Source organism: Spea bombifrons, chromosome 1 (assembly GCF_027358695.1).
Source record: "Spea bombifrons isolate aSpeBom1 chromosome 1, aSpeBom1.2.pri, whole genome shotgun sequence".
Lineage (NCBI taxonomy): Eukaryota > Metazoa > Chordata > Amphibia > Anura > Pelobatidae > Spea > Spea bombifrons.
Genome location: NC_071087.1, coordinates 23,606,600 through 23,625,830, shown reverse-complemented (window position 1 = coordinate 23,625,830; position 19,231 = coordinate 23,606,600). Strand labels below are relative to the sequence as shown.

Genomic DNA, 19,231 nt, shown 5'->3' with positions numbered 1-19,231 from the left:
GAAGTTACCCTCTGACTTCATCATAAACATGTGAAGCAGGAATGCGATCGTATACTTTGAGTCATATTATGTCCCCTATGCAGCCTTAGAGGTTGTCTAATAAGGATCTGCTCTCTTGGTTTAAGATAAAAGCATTAGATCATTCGGCCCATCTGGTCCGTACAACGGAGCTGCCAACTGCAAAAAAAAAAACAAAAAACTGATGAACCAAAGTGTAAATGGTTTATAGACACCAGTTTCTCGAACGTGACAGAACTTATCATATAAGAAATATTTGCTTGGTTTTTGCACAAAAGCCCTAAAAGACAAAAAGGCCCACCATGTCCAAAGTGATGTATAAAGCTGGCAACTCTGCTTATTCCATTGTACAGCGCTATGGACTATAGTGGCGCTATATAAAAATAATATTCATATGGCACAAGTGATTTTATATATATAAATATAAATGTATATATACACACACACATTTTATATATATATAAATATAAATGTATATATACACACACATACACATATATACACAAAGCCCATTCACACTGACATCTATTGTGGTTTGCACATTTTTAGCACAGAGCTCATTCACAGCTGAAAAGCACAGAAGGTAAGCAGGCCAGTGGTCATCTTCTTCCTCCAACCCTTTACTGTACCCCCAGACCCCAGCTCTGCAGGGTGGGCACATATAGAATGCGGGTCAAATTCCACGATTACACTAATGAAACAAAATATTTGCAGAAAATGCATATTTTCACAGGCTTGCTTTACTATGACCTTCATCATCATTCTGGGTAATTAGGCCACAAAACCACATCAGCCATTTATTATATATAAAAGATATATTTATATGCATGTATGTGCTTGTGATGATATATGTGTAATATATATATATATATATATATATATATATATATATATATATATATATATAAATAAATGAGGTTTAAAGGTTGAGTGCACCTGTAGGCTAGTATCGAGGGTGGAGAATTCCTTTTGCACACACAATGGAGTCAAGATATTTGAATTATACTTGTACATTGTACAACATTTACTGAAAGCCAAATATTCAAATGATGACACGAAGACAAATAAACATTCATTATATTTTATTGCCTTATACAAACACATGATCTCTATCCCAAAAAGGAGGATGTTTAAAGAGCAAGCCATTAGAATCACCCTATTTCAGAGTAGCTAAACCTTGAGCATCATGAATTTATTATAGAGAATTCTCCTGATTGAGCCGATGTGATGAGGGTTAAGCGACGTTTATCGGTATCCTTTGACAAAGCTAGACGATAAGACACCATGACGCAGCCATGAATACAGCACGGACAATACATGGAGCTTCTCTGTAAATCAGATGGACGCTTCCTTGGCTGATTGTTCGTTACGGTAACTGCTACATTCAAGACACGTTTTGGCAAACTAGATTTTGCTCAACAAAGTCCTTTTGTTATTTTACACGACTGTATTACAGGGCATACAACTAAAAATACACACAACTGTGTAACTGATGGATTAGCCCATCTGCCAAGAATTCAAATCAGCATGGTACATGGGTTGTTTATCTCTTGCAGCTCCTCATCAGTTTTCCACCCACTTTCTAGCGATTGTGCCCCCCAACCTGTGACTGGTGCCATTTCTCATAATGAGTGAGAGCAGGCGACCTCAGGGGCAGCACAGCTGCAAAGTCAGATATGGACATACATTCAATGCTATTTCCATTGCACTATTCTAAATTCAATTGCTGTTGAAGAAGAAAGAAAAACTTCAGCAAGGTTCACAGGATAATCCAAACGGGGTATCCTAAATTTGGTTTGCTGCCAGGGAAGAGATCACACTTAACAGATCAGAGCCATAATTCATCTATTAACCTGCCAGAGGTCTCTGCAAACAATTCATTACCTCCTCTCAGACAGCATGGAGTGTGCATCAGTCATACCAAACATCATGTTGGATGAATTAGCTCATTTATATTTTAGGTGACATGAAAAGTACTTTGTCCACATGTAGCAAAGTCAAAATCTAGGGAAGGCCAGTGATCCAGGACTAAACAGGTACAACAAGCAGAAAATCCCAAACAATAGTAGTCACGTGGAATGGAATGGGCCAAGCCAAATCTACATGGAATTTTGTGGTCAGCTTGACTTTTATTTACCAAAAAGGTTATGGTTACCTTGCTCCTGGGATTGGCCCGGGATTTGATGTTCCATCAGCAAGATACCCTGCTGTTTTAGACGTGAGATGGATGTCTATTTTTTGGACCAGTAAATGAGAAGAGATGAAGCGTAACGTAAATTAATGTAAATAAATGAGTTATAGAACATTTATGTAGAAAAATGAGTCAACTCATTGATTCCAATCACTTTAGAGTCATGTTTTTTTCCTCGTTAGAAGCAAATTCATAGCATTCCATATTAAAGACATAATTTTTCCATCATAGTAAGTTAAAACAAAGGTTGTTGCCTGTTGGTGGCTTGGAGCAAGGGTTTACACTGGCTATCAAAGTTACGCTGCATAAAATAGCAGGAAAAATAAGATAGCCAAAGACAAGATGCTGCCCTCAGTGGCAACGGTTTGTTAGTAGATAGAATATATAAAGTGCTGCGTCCCTTCTGTTAAGCACTACGTTTGCCACTAATGAGACTGTGCAATACTAGAAAAATACTCCAGGATATCTTGGATGGTGAATTCCATCGTAATCCCGGCTCCAGTGTAACATTTTTCAATGAGAGCCTCAAAGTGCTTGTACTGACGAATGAACTCATCCTGCATGGAGTGCCAGACCACCTGCCGGAAAAGAACACAGAAATGTACAGGTTGTGATTTCAAACACAGAGCTCTGCCGCTTGAACCATTTCAGATCTACAAAAAGGTTAGTTTAAAGAGATAAATTCCACAGAATTGACAACTTTTAGTGTTTGTTGACTAAAGTGAAAGAGTCGTTGACATACTTTATGAAGCGCCAACCTCCTTGAGTGCAAAAAAGGCTTGGCTGATCTTATATAATCAACAAGATGTCTTAAAGGTCACTTATTGGATCATGCATTATCCAGGGCCAACTCAGTCATTCTTGGAGGAATTTGCCGAATGCATCGTGAAATATGAAACTGCAACTCTCCTGCAAAGACACCTGCCAACTCCAGCTTTAGTGACATCAGTGACAACTTTAGAACATGTATTTGTTATTTTGGTGTATTACATCCATGTGGTTTTGAGGTGGCAAGACAACAAATGACGCCCAAGACTAAACTTTTTAATAGCATGGTAATGGTTTGCAGGATAAAAGATATCAGGAGAGACTAAATGACCAACTTTTATAGCATGGGAGGGGAGAAGAGCAGGATGGACATTAATCTCCATCATTATTGTCTGATTGCAGTTTGAACCCAGCTTGAATGCTCAAAGGGAAGCTTCAGCTTGTGAAACGCGCCATGACTTTTAGTTACCTGTAACAAGTTCTCCTCCTCGCACAGATGTTTGTCGACCTTCCGGTACAGATTATCCAGTCCCTTCTTCACCTCTTTACCGGGATAGTCCTTGATAACTTTCCGTAGTTCCTGCTTGCTGAAAGCTAACTGGTAGCTCACTTCTTCATAACCAATCCCCTGGGCAACGCGACCTTTCACACCTTCAAAGAAAATCTAAACCAGAAAATAGGAGAGTCCTAAAACTGTAGCACATGTGAACAGCTTAACACGCAGCCACTTCGTTATATAGGAAAATAGTAAAAATCATATAATTCACGTTTCTTGTCCTCCTCTACTGAACAGATATAACAAAGAACTTACGGTTAGCTTTTCTAAGGGGTGTCCAAGAGAGTTTATGACATATGACTGCAGATGGTCACCATATTTCTGTTTCGCTTCTTTCTTCTCGAATTCAAGACATGATATCTTTAGGCGGGAGAGTGTGGCAAAGATGTGGTGGAAGTTCTCCATCATCACCACATCTCTGGGTGTCTTCTGACTTTCATTGGCTACTTTTTCAACTGCAGAGGAAATGGTTAATGGAAATGTTAACAGGAACAGTCATATTTATGAAGGCAAAAATAGAACGGTTCTGGAAAAGTGGCAGCATCAGAAACGTATACTTTTTATTTAGCGATCTGCTATGGAAATGGTCCACTGTTGCCTTAATAAATATGGGCCACAATATTGTAGTTGGGGACACACGATGGACCTATATCTGTAAACATAAGGTTAGCTTATTCAAACGGCCGCATTTAGACATGTTGAAACATGTAGGTAAAAAGTACGGAAACTGTCCTTATATACTTTTTTTCAAGGTACCATTAACTTGACCTCATCCATGAATTTCTCAGTTCATTTGATTTCATATGTAAAAATCAAAGAGTGCATAATCAGTGTTACTTGTCTCTTCATCGCACATCACCAGCTTTCTCCAAGATGAAGACAGCTTGTAGCAGTAAAAGGCAAAAAAAGTAAAGATCTCTCATTGAGTACTTTTTTCATTATTACTCTCATTATTACTCTCATAATGCTCTGCAAATATAATACAATGGCAGTCAAGAGAAAAAAAATGTATGTTATCATACCCCCTCTAAAGCGCAACTCACCATTTATAAACACGGCCTTGATAAGTTTACTGTAAGCTTTGTCCAGATCCCCTCGCCGCTCTGTCACTCGAAAGATGGATTCTGCAAGTTCAGCAAACTCTTCAAAACCAGACACAAAGGGAAGGATGCCAACTTTGCTTTTCTTTGAGATCTTCACTTCCTCCATCTGCTTGATCTGGTTGGTCTTCAGGTCAAACACGCAAAAGCATGAGAAAAACACTTTAGAACATAATGTGGAAAAATTCGACTTTGAAACAAAAATGCAGACGTAGAAAACCGTTAACCACTGACATTCACAGGATATTCCGATATCGGCCGCTCTCAGCTCACTTAATTAGGATGCCTTTTTTCTCGTTTAGCTGTTCATTTTTTTCTCCATAAATATATATACAAAAAGTAGAGCGGATCCTGGAAATACTTCCAGGCAGTTATAAAATTATATATATATATATATATATATATATATATAAGCCATGTAACACTTACTATGCATTTATCAAAGTTTCTTTTCACAGTTACAAGGACATTTCCTAACGTGGTGCTCAAGAAGGAAGCCGCGTCTACGTTCTCTGCTGTCCAGACATGGTGGCTCATCTTAACCAGCATGTACAGAGAGTTAAAGCTGTCAATCTTGTCTCCCAAAGCTATGAGATTGTTCAGTTCTGGCTCGATGCAGCGAAATATATGCGTCATCATCTGCCGGATCATATCCTTCCTGCAATGAAGACGAGCAACAGGCAAACGTGTATAATAATAATTAACAATATATATTTTAAAGGATACCTCTGCTCTAGTCATGCCAAAGAAAAAGGCTGCATTGGGTCCTAGAATGTTATTCTTGTATTCAGATTTTGGAAGTGCTCTTCCCAAACACTGCCCAACCCAGACTCTGGCTCTTTCTTACAGATAATAATGCTCGCTTAATTCGCTGCCACGATCAGGCCACCAGTGGACTGCCATCTACAAAACATGCCTATGACTGACATTCTTTGTTTTGTTCTGCGAAAAGTGAAAGTGTTTAAAAGGGACCATATTATATGCTTAAATTGGAATTTCAGTGACTAAAGGTATCAAAATAGCATAACGATCAATGTATCTACAAAAGCTGAAAGAACCAAACTTCGATTTCAAAAAGAAAGGAAAAAGATAGCTTAAAAAGACAGGAGAAGTTAATGAGGAATCATGCATATGTCGGCGTTAAGACTGTTGGTCCTATAGTATATACATAAAGTTCTGAATTAGCAACATCCATCCATGTATTGTATTAAGCGCAAACTGTTGGTGCTATATAAGTAAAAGATAATAATAATAATAATAATAATAATAAAAGCGCACTGAAGCGATTTCCAATTGTTTCCTCAACTTCAATATCCGATTTCTCACTGGATTAACAACTCTAACTAATCCTGTCCTTATAACCATTATAACTCTGTATATTCTTCTTTGCTACGGAATCATCTGGCCTATATTTAAAGGCATCTGTTGAATTTGATGGCACAACATTTGTGGCAAGTGACATCCACATATTTATTGTTACTGTAAAGAACCCTTTTCACGATTTTAAGTGAAAGTCCCTTTCTTCAAGTCTGAATGGATGAGCATATCCCCTCTAAGATGCCTTTTTTTACAGTGTAATAGTGTAAACTTTCTTTATAACTAAGGTGTTCCATTAACTTTGTAGCCCATCATTACACCCATTAACCATGCAGATCTCCTCATACACCAGGCGTTATATACATTCTGGCTTGCACACAATCACATTCTGATTGCCACACTTATGCCGAGGAAGGCAGATGGAGGGATCCTGGCCTGGTTACAGTCTGGAGTCTGATGTCACAGTACCACTTAGCGTAAAGAGCGCCTGCAAAACATGTATTGGACCACTAGAGGGGGGCGATGTACAGCAAATAAAAAAAGACAAACAACTTGTACTACACGATCAGCTTAAATATATCTAGAATAGACGGCGTGACCTTAGAAGACCTTATCAGGCTCATCACAGACCACACCGTTAGCTCTAAAGCTGTGGGAAGTAAGATGCAGATCTTTGCAAAAGAAATGCTGGATGCAAAAGCATAATGGCAGTCCTGGCCCACTGCAGTACCCGATATGATTTATAACTGCTAAGCATTTAGTGACCCTTCTGTGGAATTTAGCAAGTAATTTCAGAGCCATTTACTCTCTAAACATTTACAACTGTGCTATTATTCAATAATTCACACTCCACATAACACCCAAACTTTGTTTAAAACAACAAAAAGGATCAACACCCAAAATAGGTCACTTAACAAAAAAAGTAAATAGAAAAAAAAAAGTTTAAATTCTGCGTTCGCATAAGCGTCTAGTTACATATCTAATCAGGTAAGAGTCCTTTCTGTTACAGCTAAATATTACGTAAAGCATGACAAAGCCCAGTCTTTCAAAAATAAAAATTGAAAGGGAAAACAAGGTAAAACAAATACTCAAGTCTGAAAAAAGCATCTAGAACTAGATCAATTTTGTTGTCAAAAGGCCAAGTATTATCCTTTAGTTGGCTAGATGCGAGACCAAAACTTTATGAGACCGAAACCCAAATATGCAATGATTTTCCATTTCTCTTTATGTTGTGGTTTACTTTGGTTTGCAGTTGCAGTGGTTTCCATATTTTTTTCGGCATTGATCCTTTTAATTGTTTTAGATTAAAAAAAATACATATATAAAAAAATACATTTTATTTTGAGTGGCGTATAACTTTGTAATGGCATTTAAAGATTAAAATTAAATATATGTATATCACAAGGATAAAAGTGTTTTCCTAGTCTGCCAATCTAATAGAATGTGCAATCCAATCATTGGCAACCCTCAGACAGGGAGTTAGTCTTTTAAAAAAGCCAATATTGTGTTTTTTCCACTCCCAAAGAAGCGTGTAAACGCCTTGTGGATCCAGTATCCTCAATAGCAGCGTCTATATGTGGGGAATGGGGGAATATGACCATCTTGATCTTACCGATTCTGCCTATAACATTTAGAGGAGGATCGTGCCACTGTGTGCTAGGTCTGATATGAGCTATTCAATAATGGGGGCTATGTTAATAACATCATATAGACCTGTTGGTTCCCAGGGAAATAAGATCCACATATATTTGATTTTAGAGTGAGCCCATTTAAAACATCATTTTAAAAATGTGAAAACCTTAGAGGTTTAAAAGCATGCTTGGAATTGTAGGGAAATCGCTCGCATTGATCATTGTTGCAATGATCTGCCTACCTCTTACTACTGAATAATGATGTACTAGAAATCCTTTTTGCATAGGGGGGTAAAAGATGGGAGGATATACGCAAGTTGATCTGGCAGTGTCTCATGGAACAGCTTGTATGAGACTAGACTTTGAGGATCCCTTCCCTCCTTATGTAGGACTATGATTATGGCAAAATCGGCATGGGGGGACTCCAGGCTCTTTGACAGCTTTGTTAATAGTATCCGTAAGATTCTCAACTATTTGGTATCTACAGAATTGCCTGTTATTCTGCGAAAGGGAGGGGAATCCCAGAGGAGGAATACATTTATCTATGCCGTCCTTCGAAACAGACACTTTAGAATATAATGTCAGAAGCTTGACAAAAAAAAACGCTGCTTATAGAGGAGCTGGGTGGCATAGGAGTCCTTTTTTGAGGCCTTTGACAGGTTAGAAATAGGTTTGTTGAGATTCATAATGACTTCTTTTTTTTGCAACATAAGATGCATATGCTGTCGCTAGATGCAAAATCCTCCCACATAAGCTTTAGTCTGAGGATTTGGCTTAAAGAGGTGATCTGAAATTACAATATTATGGATATGGGCAGAACAAGCATGGTATAAGATATGGGTTGAGCAATAAGTAATCAATCCTATTAAACAAACTGTGTGGAGGTGAAATCTTTCACGCTATAGAACAAGCTAAAGCAGCTATGACGACTGTTCCCATTTCACAACAGTACATTAAATATCAAATGAAATGCAAAAGAACGATTATAGTTCTGTGTGTTTTTCCGTGGTTACTTTGGTAAGCGAACCAGGTCACGCAGCAAAGGGCTTTGTGAACACATACTTTAGTTTGCAGGACCCCAGAAAGGCAAGCTGGTAATGACCGGTTAAAACAAGCATGTTATGAAAAATGAGTATAAACTGTCAGGACATACTCTGATGGCACTGCTGGCTGTACTCCAGTAGTCAGTGGTCGAGAGGAAATGCCTCCATCACCATCATCTGTTTCACCCTTTGAAAAGAGACAGAAGAATACATATTAAAACACATTTTAATATTTGCTCTTTTTTATTTTTTTCTGTCCATGTCTGAACCTCATTATCATGACAAATTTTATCTTCAGTACAGTTCTTAGTTTTTCACACATGGCTTCTCCATTTCAGCTTTATTTTTGTTGAATAAATCATGACACGGTGTAATATGCCATGTGTTGTTCATCTGAGGTTGTATTTACATAATTTTTAGATCTAAGGAACAGACGGTTGTTATTATGTCCTGATGTATATTCAAAGAGGGTATACTTTCTTTTTCACACGTTGGTGAGCTGAAATTCAAGTCCTCTTTGGAAATCGCTGATTTCATGACCAACCTTAATGTCTCACCAATTCTGAAATATTTAACTTATTTGTATCTGGAATTTTTTCCTTTAAGCTGTAGACCCAAATTATCACACTTCAGCATAATAAAAGGCTTCAGTGGAATGGCACTGTTCAGCCTACTTACCATGACAAACACACTTTATAATCTCCAAAATAGGGGCGCACGCACACATACACACACCAAGAGTACCCATGTTCCTTTTGTCTACAGCCAAGGCTGCATTTGTGCCTCAGTTCCTTTCTATTTGTAAAAACAATCTTTACAGTTTACAGATTAACAAACAAAGAATACTGATGAAGCAAAAATGTATAAGACTTCACCTTCATTAGCAACCGCATGTTAATTAACTGGTTGTTCTATAACTCCGGCGCAGAGCACTATTGCGGGATGCTAAAAGGCTATTTAATGGACTTAACGCTGTTAGGAAAACAATGCTACTCTTCATTCTTTTACTTTACTGGCACATGTTTATGCAGGTTTTAGTAAACAAATTGTGCTCTCAGTGCTAAAAATTGTATCTATAAAAGGTTCTTTTGGAATTCAATAGACGTTATAATAGATTACAACGCATGCGGACATTCTCTTCTAATGTAGGCAGGGATTGTGCTAATGGGAAGACTGGATGGGCCGTCACTAGGTTTCTATGTTTCTATATAATCATATAAAGCAGCTGCTTAGGGCTCCGCTGGTCTAAGACTACAAGCAAAGGGTCGCTGCACAAAATGAAGACCCATGAGTAGCTTTTTGAAGAGCTGAAATTGAAAAAGGTCATTCCCAGTCTCCAAGAGAATGCGAGTCCTTAACAAAACTGACCATGCCCAGTAGAACTACAGAGCTTTGGTACAATGTGAAATGGTTTGCTTTTGGCCCAAGATCTGAAAACTAACCTCATACTTCCATATTGGTGATCCATTATCTTTATGAATTACAGTATAAAAGCTGGCTTGACTTTAACAAAACCACAACTGATGAGTGACTTTAATTATTAATGGTGTCATAATTGATGTTTACTAATCTCTTACTATTATCCCTGTGTGCCTCCTTTAAAACATTCTGCTACAGTATTTTGTGGTTTGCTCCTCTGTTCAGGCTGACATAAAAGCCTTGTTTGTAAGCATGTTGTTTGTTTTCAGTGGTTAATGTTATCAGTCTCATTAATGGAGCTATATAAAATAGACGCCTAATATATATAAAATATATTAGGCGTCTAACAATAGCTAAACGCTTATGAGAGGAATCTAAGAAATAATCAAATACATGAATTTTCAAAATATATACAGTAATGAAAGTAGTGATTTCAGCATCAGGCTAGCACAGCATTGATCTGGACGGGTCCCTGCAGCGTTCCATTCCAAACCTGCTGGAAGGATATACCGAGATCAAATTCATCTAGGTTATGTGATGCGAAACGAGGATTGTTTCGCATCACATTTAATTTGTTGTTCTTTACAATATCCGCAGCAATCTGTCATTGTGTAAAATAAATACACAAGTCAACATAAACACTGCAGCTGAAACCCAAGTAAGTTCACGTTTCAGTAGACTGCAACTTAAAATATGAGATTCTCATGATACGTTTCCTCTTTCCAAGAATGGAGTTTCTATATGACATTAGACATACGTAGACTAATTGTGGTGTTATAGCAGAGCCTTGTTCTGTTCTAAAATTCATTTCACCCATGCTTCACCAACATCTGTGTGTATGGGCCACAGTAATAAAACAAATCTCCCACAAATCCCCATAGATCTCACACATCTGCCACATACATTTTGCCAAAGAGTTGTGATGTCATGATGATAATCACAATACTCTGATATCCTGACTTTACATTCTTAGAGGACTGATGCAAATCCTGCCCCTCCCCACCCTCTGGATAGACAGAGACAAATGGGGAAAATAATAAAAAAAGAATATGTCCTTCTCTTAACATGTTCTGAATAAGACATTTTCACTTCTATTCACTAAGGAAACATCACTTGTTCCTGTGTTTCAAGGGACAGCAGCTAATGTATATGAGTAACATGAAGCCATCATAGTATGTATCCGAGACAAGTCTTTATAACTAAAATGTTAGTTGTTGTTGTTTAACTACTTTGTTAAATAACCGCTCTCGCCATCGAGTCCACAATACTGCTTACAATGGTCACACACTAACCTGTGTCGGCATACCTGCTTTATTTATTTTACATCCATAAAAGCTAATATCACTAGTAGGATATTACAAATGCATACAATTAATTATCTGGAACAAATAATTAAAAAACTAAGCAGACCAAAATGTAAATAATTAAGTAACCAGCCATACCATGGGTGTCCGAGTAATGCTCTGATGCTGGGAGAGATTAAAGAATTTACTGATGAAGTCTTGTTCCGCCAGACAAAGAGGCTCCAGTTCACTTAGAACCTGTGCAAAGATCTGGAAATAAAGTCAAAATATATTGAGCTTTCATTTCTTCTTAAGAACGTTCAAGCGTTTAAAATGAAGTCCTGCGACAAGTCACAAAGGGCTGTAACTAAGCAATGTGCAACAAATGATTTTCCTCTTTTTTTTTTCAAAAAGATGTATCAATTGTAAAATAAGAAGAAAATAAAAAAAAAAAAAGTCAGATTTTTTTATTTTGCTATCTGAAAGAGCATTGTGTCTTTTTCAAGATGTTTAGGCTCCCCAGCTCAAGTACCTTTTACTTATTGTAATACAATTTATAGAGACCACCGTAGGTCCACATTTTAAAAAGCAGTATCATCACAACACCAATGTTCCCACTACAAAGATCATTCCATTAGTCGCTATCGTGAGACCACCTCAAAAGGTACATTCCAGCCGTCACATCTACACTAATGCATATGATAGCTGAGTGACCCACCTTTTTAGAAATCATATGGCACTATATTGCTTGCATCCAGCTAGGGCTGCAACTAACGATTATTTTAATAATCGATTAGTTGGCCGATTATTTTTTCGATTAATCGATTAATCGGATAAAAAAATGCAATTTTTTTAAATTTAAAATAATGTAATAAAAAACATACAATTTACACTTTCATCTCTTTATTGCAATGGCCTCTCTCTATTCACCTTCTTATTTTACTGACATAATAAAAGCTACAAGAACCCAAACACGGTGTTTCTCAAACTAGGTTTTAATACAAAGTTATTAGTAAATATTAATTCATATGTTAACTATTTTTCATATTTAATAAAAACTATGAGAAAAAAGCCTTGTTTACATTTTTTTTATTTACCAAACTGCCCCCGGTTATGCATATCAGACCCCCAGCTTGCCACTCTGCCCCCATATATGCCTTATACCTCTTATATGCCAGATTCCACTGTGCCCCCTGATATGCCACTGTGCCCCTGATATGCCTTATACTCCTTATATGCCAGTGATATGCAACTGAGCCCCCTGATATACCTTTTACCCCCAGATGTTTTATGACCCCCTGATATGCCTAATATCGATATGCCTTATACCCCCTATATGCCCTGAAATTCATAATACCCCCCATACACCACTATAACTCACCCATACACAACTTTGGCTCCTCCCCCTCCCATACACCACTCTGGCTCCTCCCCCTCCCATACTCCACTCTGGCTCCTCCCCCTCCCATACACCACTCTGGCTCCTCCCCCTCCCATACTCCACTCTGCCTCCTCCCCCTCCCATACTCCACTCTGCCTCCTCCCCCTCCCATACTCCACTCTGCCTCCTCCCCCTCCCATACAGCACTCTGCCTCCTCCCCCTCCCATACATCACTTTGCCTCCTCCCCCCTCCCATACTTCACTCTGCCTCCTCCCATACTCCACTCTGCCTCCTCCCCCCTCCCATACTCCACTCTGCCTCCTGTCAGCAACGGATCTTCACTAGACAAGGACTTTCACTGCAGCTTCATAGAAGCCACAGTGTAAGTGAAGTGCAGTAACGGAGGCTGTCTGTGCGATGCAGACACTCACCACCTGACAGAGAGGATGATGAGTGTCTGCATTGCACAGACAGCCTCCGTTACTGCACTTCACTTACACTGTGGCTTCTATGAAGCTGCAGTGTAAGTGAACTGTTAGTAACGGAGCCGGGTAGAGAGGCAGAGTGACGTATGGGAGGGGGAGGGGTCAGAGGGGTGTATGGGAGGGGGGAGAGAGACGGAAGTGAGAGATCGGCCGACAGTGAGGGGAATCCAGGTCTCCTGCAGCGTTGCGGGGGATCTGGATTCCGGTGTTATAATCCGATCTCTGTTTGAGATCGGATTATTATAAGGAGAGGAGTTTTTCAGAGCATTTGCTCTGAAAAAAACCTCTTTTTATAATCGATAAAAATCGATTCGATTAATCGATGATGAAATTCGTTGCCAACGATTTTCATAATCGATTATTATCGATTTTATCGATTAGTTGTTTCAGCCCTACATCCAGCTATTTACTGAGGTGTCGACTTAAATAGCTGGGAGTCGTAGGCTAAAACCGGACATTGTAACTTCTTGGTCTCATCTTCTTTCTCATCCATGCTCAAGTTTGTAATACATTAAAAGCTTTCAAGAGCACAGCGCCTCTTTCTTTTGCTGTACCAGACTCACGGATTTACACATCATTCATAATCAGGGCCGGCCCGACAATAGAGCCGAGTGGGGCAACCGCTCCAGGCGGCACTTTTGAAGGGGCGGCACTTTTTTTTTTTTTTTTTTTTTTTTAGAGCCGAGAAGTGAGAGAGAGGGCGCCGAGTGGTTTTATCTTACCAAGTTGTCAGTACCTGCTCGGCGCTCCCTCTCTCTCTCCTCTGAGAGCCCTCTAGCTCGGTGCCGATTTATGTTGAGTGCCGGAAGATGACGTCATTTCCGGCGCTCAGCATTACAAGCCGGCACCGAGACCAAGCAGGGAGACTCGCCGCAGGACTGCTGAAAGGTAAGTACGGGGGTGGGGGGAAGAGGAAGGGTAGATAATGGGGGGGCTTCGCCCCAAGCGGCATTTTGTCTTGGGCCGGCCCTATTGATCATTTTGTATTCTAAAATCTGCTGGTGTGCTTTAAATTAAATGTAGCCGTTTCGAGTGAGGACCAAATTAAACCAATTAGAAAAAGATAATGTAGAGTTGGAGTTGCAGGACTGGAGAGGTTATTACAATATATATATATATATATATATATATATATATATATATATATATATATGTATATATATATATATATATATATAATGTGGTCCTCACAAAAACACAAAATATATTGACACTGCAACAAACACATCAGTTTCCACAAACAAACAAAAAATAGTTTCTCTCACTTTTATAGTTGTAACCACTAAATACTGGGTTTCCTGCACCTGATTAGCCAGCTGCGATACAAATTGACCGACAGAGTGTGTATGTTTCACTCTCCAACCTTTGGAAAGCCATAGTTGGCCACAGTTATGGTAAATTAACAACATAAAGAGCATGGTGTTTACCTTGTCAAATTTTGTTCTGTCAGCAACATCCAGATCAGAAGCCGACATGTTGCCCATGTCCAGCAACGATGACGACTGAGACCTGCGACTGCCAGAGCCTTGGACAGAGAGCTTATTGAGGCTGGATGTAGACCCTGTCAGCTTGCCAGAGCTTCCGTGGAGACCTTGAACAACCAGCAAAGGTATGAGGGCCAATGCATTGTGTCAACTAGTTAATAGGGTAAAGACAAGGTGACCTAGCAGAAGAGTATGAGGTTGGTCTGTGCATTCAAGCGTATGACACCATCACACTGCTCCTTCACACTGCTGTGAAACTATGGGTACAGTGGTGGGTATGAAAGTTTGAGGTCCTCCACTTTACATCTACTGTTAGGTCACGTTGCCACAAAATCCATCAACCCGGTTAGATTTGGTGTGTAGCAAAATACATTCAAGGTAAATAAAAAGTAAATATTTCACAATTCAAGACATGCAATCAAAGCACAATTTAACAAAGTGATTAACAAAACAAAGTGATTGGGTCCTGGTTTCCACCACACCGGTTGTCCTGAATTATAAGTGAATGAAATAGAATGTCATGTATCTTATTTGAGTTGAGCTATCACCAGTGGAATAGGTCTAGTTGGATATGTCAGAAGGACGATATCATACTCACTCTCAGTTTCCTGTTTGACGGCACTTTCTTTTCGAGGCAACGTAGCTGGTTTTGGATTAAGTTGCAAGCATCAAAGACAAAGATGCATTAGAAAATAGGCATTTAGCATGGACCATGCACAAGAAGGCAAGTTAGGCACTAGTCAGAGAAGAAACATGCAGAAAGATACATAAGCAGTTACTGTTATTGAAAGAACCGTTACATGGATTGTCTAACATACCGGCACTACAGGCAATGGAATATATGAGAAACTACAGAGAGAACCCAAAATGAGAATATTCTAAATATTAATGATGGATGCAGCTAGGAAATAATGCCTCTGTTCTTCCTTATATGATACTAAGAATCCTATTATCAAAGCTACACAACTCCACTGGAATTCTGTAATAACATTCACCACTATTTAATGCAGTAACGTATTTCTATCTCAAAAATAGTACAATAGTTGCTGTAGTTACTTGGTTTTGTACTACAGTATTTACTTAAAAATTAACTTAGAAGCAGAGTTTTTTCAGGAATAAAATCCAAAACTTGGGTCTGCATGTGGAATCGGGTACTTCAAGAATGGGCACTGAATACATATTTTGGTAGATGTAGAAATCACAATTCATGCAATCTAATGCATGAATCCTAAAGTGGCAAGAATACACTTAGAAGTGAACGCCAACACCATGTACCAAGATGCATAGCAAACAAGATAATCCGGCACCAGGATTATGCATTTCTTGTTGGCACTCATAGCGCTATCTCATGTGATAGTGCTGGAATCAGCTGTCCAAGAATGCAAATGCTGAAAGGTTCTTCTTCTTAAGCACACAAGCTGGAGATCATCAAACTGGCAGGTAGATCACCGATAATGGTAATCCATTATCACACTCAAAAGGCTTTTCTTGCCGTATGGCTAGTTAATAGTTAATGTCTTATGGCGGGGGAATAGTTTGTATGTTCCAACAACTGCTACATAGCTTTCAGAATAAGACATGCATAATACATAATGTTTTACAAATAAAGGAATTGGATACTGGCCTCTTTATAAGAATTTTTAAGCACAGAAAAAAAGTTTTAAGAAGCCAAATTAATTTTGCTTCTAACATTTGGCTCGCTCAGCATGGTCTATGAATGTGCCAGGACTATATAATAAATTGTGACGACATAGCGGTAGGCATCAGGACTTGGAACTTGATGTGAACAGTGATCTTTGAGAGTGTTATCTGTCAAATATAGTCTGATGCTTTACCACTGGACCACAAAGGTAGAATTGGTTCCTGGGAGGAATGGTGCCGGCTCACCGATGAGAGGTTTCCCACGTGTACACTAAGTGGGCAGATGACAGGTTCCCTGTGTGTAAAGTAAAATAGTAATATCGAGATAAAAGTGGGGAATATTTCGCCAAACTTACCAAACTTCTTTCCTTCTTTAGTTGCACCGGTCATCTTGTTTTTGGCAACCTCAAAAAAGTCCCTGATCTCTCTGTCATAAAGACGCACAATGTAGTCCATGTAATTCTGCAATGCAAAACAAACTGTGTGTTTTAATCCTTTTAAATTATAAATATATATATATTACTAAAAATGAATTAAATAATTACAAATATAATGATTCTTAATGGGATATGCAACAACTTTCACTAACACCTCAGAAGATATAAATTCCAGAATCACAGAGCACAGGATTCATTTAAAAAACACAAACCTTCATAAGCCCTTCATATCTTGAGTATTCCGTGTTTTTGAGCCACTCCATCAACTTAGCGTATCGAAGCAAATCTCGGTGGAAAGGATGGTGATTTGGCAAGGTCATCTCAACAGAAAGGGTAGAACTCTGATCATGCCCCTTAGTGAATACAAGAGAAAGAGTGGTCATGTGGTACTGTGAGACAATCTCAGGCAAATATCACTGTGGAATCACTCGCCATGACATCAGAAAGCCTCAATGATGTGATGCGCCCTTTAATTACAAAAATGGAGCAATACACACTTGGATTTTGCTTTAGATAAAAGAAGTGAGGTGAACCGCTGTGTTGCTGTATTAGAAGTATTTTGATGTAAGCCATTGGTTCTGGTATAAAGGCTGGTGCCACCTTTATATCCCAAAATGTAATGGAGAGTTTCATTTACAAATAACCACAAGATTGGCTCAACTATGAATGGGCAACATGTGATGACAAAGTGTCTAAATTTTTTGCACATTCTGGACCACTATGGAGAAAGAACCTCTATCTGCAACTTCCAGCTCAAACATGATATCTGAGGAACATAAAAAGACTACATGGCGAAGCAGGGACTGGCCAGTTATTTAGTGATGCCCATGCTCAGCTGAACACAGGTATTCATTGTTTATATACTATCTTAAGTACCATACATATGGTTAAGATGTAATGTAATAGAATTAAACTATCCACAGTATGTGACTCTTATCTTAAAAAACTCCTGTGTGTTTATGTGTATGACTTTTCACTTTACCAAGTGATGTATACGTGGGCATTGAAAGAAAAAAAAATCCCAAAATCTGATGATAGGTATTACGCATATGCTGCTTCTAAAAGGCAGCTGTATGGGGTCTGTGGATGAAAATCACGCAAAAAAAAAAACCCAAAACAAAATCATTTTAGACTAGATTCCACGTAAATGGCAAAATAGTTATATTAAAGCAAATCTGTGGTATAGTGCTTGATTACATGTAACACTTGAAATTAAAATATTAACATAAAGGTCACTATAAGAGAGAGCTTATGGGAATTATTTTGTGGTTACAGAAAAATCAAGGCAAGCAAGAATATTGTGTTCCTGTTAGAAGTCCAAGCCACACACAGGTCATTAGCAGGCAGCAAAAATCAAATCCAAGCGAAAACAAAACTTTAACACCGAGTAACACCGAGTACTGCCAATATGGCGGCTGTAGCACACAATGGACAGAAACGCCAAAATGTGCGGCACTATGGGAACTTTTCTTACCTGACATGTAATGAGGAGACCGTTGGGTGTTGCCACCGAACATACCAGAGTTTTAATTAGGCCAAGTGTTTAGCTCATTGTGAGTTTTTAATGATCTTTGAAACATACAAGCCATGCAAAACCTACATTGGACAATTCCGTCTATGCAAAGTATGAAGGATTATTGGGCAGACTAGATGGGCTGAACTATTAAACACACCGATACAGTATATACCACATGCTCCTCCATCAGTTATTTAATATACACAGGGAAAAGGACTGTGAAATCAGGGAAGCAAATAACATTAGACTCACTGGTACCTGGAAGAAAATGTGGGTATTGCTGCCCTTTTAATCTGATGGACACGTTAACCTTATGTCATAATAACAAACACAAGCACTTCTAAACACGCATTTCCGCATATCCATTGGAAGCATACACAGGGTGTAGAAAAGAATAAACTGGTTCATTTATTGTTGAAACCGAGGGCTGATAACATCGGGAAACAGTGCAACGTGTTAGCGGTAGCAGGCTTTAACCATCATCAGTAGTACCATAAACACGAACCCAAGGTACTCACAGCCATTGACAGATAGTAGGACCTGCTATACAACTGGGGGAACATCTGAGTAAACTAATGGGAAATAAAATACACAAATACAAACATTTAAACAGAATATATTACATTTCTAGGGCCCTCCCCACTCTCCATGGATACATTAACCAAAAATATCTACGCTCTTGCCTACTGAAGTAAAAGAAGAAAAAAAAAACATAGCAATGTCACACTTAGCTGTTACTTGCCCAATAATGGCATTCTTTAAGTGGAATTTGACCACTAAAATAAACTTAGCATCAGATAAGCGAGGGGTAGAAATACCTGCTGGACGAAGACATTGTTCAGGTGGCTGGCAAGTCTGCGTGCAAACTGCTCTCGGAGGTCAATGAACAGCTGCTGCTGCTGCTGGACAGACTGGAGCATTTTGTGTCCTAAAAAATAAATCAATAATTTTATTGGTCA

General features: G+C 38.7%; 1 protein-coding gene across 6 annotated transcripts in view; it reads right to left on the bottom strand.

Annotated features, from left to right (window-relative positions):
• Positions 1-2,353: 2,353 nt before the first annotated feature.
• The window catches only part of EXOC1 (exocyst complex component 1), a 37,976-nt gene continuing 21,098 nt past the window's right edge, over positions 2,354-19,231 (bottom strand). For 2 of the 6 annotated variants that reach the window (XM_053458533.1, XM_053458542.1), the window contains 13 exons: positions 19,091-19,200; positions 18,791-18,844; positions 16,969-17,109; positions 16,676-16,781; positions 15,277-15,321; positions 14,622-14,785; positions 11,486-11,596; positions 8,735-8,811; positions 5,063-5,291; positions 4,577-4,760; positions 3,789-3,988; positions 3,447-3,641; positions 2,354-2,787 (listed from right to left, as the gene is read on the bottom strand). In XM_053458533.1, the coding sequence (XP_053314508.1) occupies positions 2,635-2,787; positions 3,447-3,641; positions 3,789-3,988; positions 4,577-4,760; positions 5,063-5,291; positions 8,735-8,811; positions 11,486-11,596; positions 14,622-14,785; positions 15,277-15,321; positions 16,676-16,781; positions 16,969-17,109; positions 18,791-18,844; positions 19,091-19,200 (1,769 nt within the window). In that variant the 3' untranslated portion in view covers positions 2,354-2,634. The remainder of the gene's footprint in view (positions 2,788-3,446; positions 3,642-3,788; positions 3,989-4,576; positions 4,761-5,062; positions 5,292-8,734; positions 8,812-11,485; positions 11,597-14,621; positions 14,786-15,276; positions 15,322-16,675; positions 16,782-16,968; positions 17,110-18,790; positions 18,845-19,090; positions 19,201-19,231) is intronic. The other 4 variants (XM_053458558.1, XM_053458568.1, XM_053458550.1 and 1 more) reach the window with 3 other exon arrangements.